This window comes from Sinocyclocheilus rhinocerous, unplaced genomic scaffold (genome assembly GCF_001515625.1).
Source record: "Sinocyclocheilus rhinocerous isolate Xijiao unplaced genomic scaffold, SAMN03320098_v1.1 scaffold486, whole genome shotgun sequence".
NCBI classification, from domain to species: Eukaryota; Metazoa; Chordata; class Actinopteri; order Cypriniformes; family Cyprinidae; genus Sinocyclocheilus; species Sinocyclocheilus rhinocerous.
In genome coordinates, this window is record NW_015661373.1 from 575,573 (window position 1) to 578,610 (window position 3,038).

The 3,038-nt window shown below is 36.7% G+C and overlaps 1 protein-coding gene across 2 annotated transcripts in view; it reads left to right on the top strand.

The window, feature by feature from the left end:
• LOC107726302 (5'-AMP-activated protein kinase catalytic subunit alpha-1-like) overlaps positions 1–2,690 on the top strand; it is a 29,399-nt gene extending 26,709 nt beyond the window's left edge. Inside the window, exons 9-12 of one of the 2 annotated variants that reach the window (XM_016535843.1) lie at positions 393–519; positions 1,357–1,627; positions 1,810–1,905; positions 2,033–2,689. In XM_016535843.1, the coding sequence (XP_016391329.1) occupies positions 393–519; positions 1,357–1,627; positions 1,810–1,903 (492 nt within the window). In that variant the 3' untranslated portion in view covers positions 1,904–1,905; positions 2,033–2,689. Of the gene's footprint in view, positions 1–392; positions 520–1,356; positions 1,628–1,809 lie in introns of both variants that reach the window. The other variant, XM_016535842.1, reaches the window with a different exon arrangement.
• Positions 2,691–3,038: the final 348 nt, after the last annotated feature.

The window sequence follows — 3,038 nt, forward strand, 5'->3', positions numbered from 1 at the left end:
TTGTCTTTTTTGGGGGGTGTTTGTGAACCCATTTTTGCCTGCGAAGACCCGTTGTCCCACAATGTCGTAATTCATCTGGCTGAAGTTCATGTATGCTTGAGTGAGTCATTAGTTTTAGACTGAAATGGCCTACATGTCTTTGTTTATAATAGTTTTCATTCTATGTCTTATCTCATAGTGTCCTCTCTTACCAAGTAGAATTGTGTTTACTGCTGTTCAGGAGTACGCTACTCGGACACCCTCAAAAGAATGCAAACAGTGTTACAGTGCAATGTACCAGTCGGCACAGTCCCTTTTAAAGTTAAAAGGCTTGCTAAATATTAATGAACTTTATATCCATTACAGTCATATTTGTTTACTCTGCTGACTTTTTTTCCTCTGTGGTTTGATAGGTAGTTAATCCTTATTACTTGCGAGTGCGGAGGAAAAACCCAGTCACTGGAGTACATACAAAGATGAGCCTCCAGCTCTACCAGGTGGACAGCAGAACCTATTTACTAGACTTCAGGAGCATAGACGGTAAAATTGTCACTCTGTGTGTGGTTTTATTCAATGCTTTAAATGTTTTTTTTAATTTTCTTTAATGCTTTAATTTATGATAAGTAATTTAAAAATATAAAAATGTATACATAATCCATATGAGAATATGAACTGCACAGAGTGGTTACTAAAGAAATTTGACTGTTGAACTGAATGCAAATATAATTTTCAGGATGTCCAAACTGTTGCTATGTTATTCATTACTTAAGTCTTGTGAGACTGTGATGGTGTAGTTTTTCATTTGACAACATGTACAAATACACATTGAGTTTTGTAATCAATGGTTTTTTATAAAAAATTAATGTAACTTAACCACATTTTTTGTTGTATATGTGTATATTCTTAATTGTTAGGTAACACTTTAGATTAGGGAACAAGCATTCACTATTAACGAAGAGTTTTCTCTGAACAAACTCCTAAATTTGCTGCTTTTTAATAGTTAGTAAGGTAGTTGTTAAGTTTATATATGGTAGGATTAAGGCATATAGAATGTGGTCATGCAGAATAAGGCATGAATATGTGCTTTATAAGTACTAATAAACAGTCAACATGCTAGTAATATGCATGCTAAAAAGCAACTAATTAATAGTTAGAATTGGTCCTTAAAATAAAGTGTTACCAATTGTTATATAATTTCTGCTAAAATCTCAAATATTGTTTTATCAAATGTACTAAAATGAACTATAATCATTCCAGAAAAGGAATCATAACCAAAATTATTTAGTTCCCTATGATTCTCATTCCTATTGCGGAGTGTTCTTGAGAGCGTTTTCTGTATACTTCACTCTTTGAGGTCTTATGTTCTGTTTCATTCAGATGACATGATAGAAGTAAAATCAGGGACCGCCACACCTCACCGCTCCGGCTCAGTTGGTAACTACCGGACTACCCTAAAGAACGATAGGAACGAGAAAAACGAATGTGAGGATGCAGCAAAGGGTGACACGTCCGCACCCTCCACGCCTCCAATATCCGGAGGGAGAGCGGCGGAAGGCTCTCTGGCTTCTTCTCTTACCTCCTCAGTGGACTCCACAGGGGGAGAGATCCTCCCCCGCCCAGGAAGTCACACCATAGAGTTCTTTGAGATGTGCGCCAACCTCATCAAGCTGCTAGCACGATAACTTGTGGTTCCTCTGATGCCTTCTCTCTCACTCTCTGGCTTGTTTTCTCTTTCTTCTAGAATACTGTCTACCTCTTCATCCTCTGATATCTGTGTCATCATGCACAGCAGTCCTTTTTTTTTGTCTCTTTTTTTTTTCTCTCTCTCAGTGTCTTTAGAGCAATAAGCATGCGGACGGACTCAAGACTCCATGCATCCCACTCGCATGAACAAGCTGAATGGTCTGTGGCACTACCAGGATGAGCCTGTTTAAGAGGACTGAGAAAAGGTACAAGAAGGAAAAGGATGGAGGTTTTGTGTCTGTGTGCCACAGTTAAGATATCAGAAAGATTGCTAAGCCACTTAATAGTATCTAAACTCTTTTAGATATGGCTTTACAATTCTTTTCTGGGTTTTATGGCAAGGATTTCCTTGCAGAGAGTGAGGCGTAGAGGTGCATTTAAATGAGTTATACACTGAGCTAGCTGTATTGTACACAATGCTGTTGCGATTCTTGGCGGACCAAGAAAGAAAGAAAGAAAGAGCCCTTATGAGGCATGTGGGACGACAAGTAAGATAGAAAGCGCTTTTGCACAGTTTTACCTGTAAGTTTTTGTGGGCCAGTGTCAGAACTGGTTATCCCATTGAAGCGGCCTACTGGGAAGAGCACTCGATTAGGAGGAGCCATCTTAAAAAGCAGGGCCAATTTAATATGGTGGGCACTTTAACACAAAGGGACAACTTGATACGTCAGCCTTTCTTAAGGAAGAGACCAATATGAAACCCGTTTATCCTGAGGGAGTGCAATGTCCTTGCCTCTGTTTCATAGATTTTTGTTTGTTTGTTTGTCACACCTTAGTCTTTTTTTTTCTATTTGCTCACATTTTACATAAATTTAAGTATACAGAATTTAAACATGCATTTGGATTTATATTTATCAGTGCTTTAAATGGGGTTGTAGATTGTATTAAAATTGTGATACTGGACTAAATTTTTTTTAAAGAAATGTTTGATTATATTGCTGTAAGATGTTGTATTCCATACACTGCTTTATCAAAAAAAAAAAATTTGTAACTATTATTTTAGTTGTTTTGAAAAAAAAAAGTACTCCTTAAAGAAAGAAATCAAATGTTTCTGTATTCCCTCCACTTTTACAAATTAAGTTTCTGTAATCAGACAGGCCCAGTATTACAACTGAATTTAGATTTTTTTTTTTTTTTGAGATGTGTATCTGTGAAAACTAAAAAAAACAAAAACATCTGAGGTGTCAAGTAAAGTTTATCACCACACTGAAAATGAAAGAAAAAAAAGATAACATTAGAGTTGAAATATTGGCGCATACTGATAGACGTCCTGAGCAAATCATGTAGTCATGTCTTATTCCTGTGTTTGCAAAGCC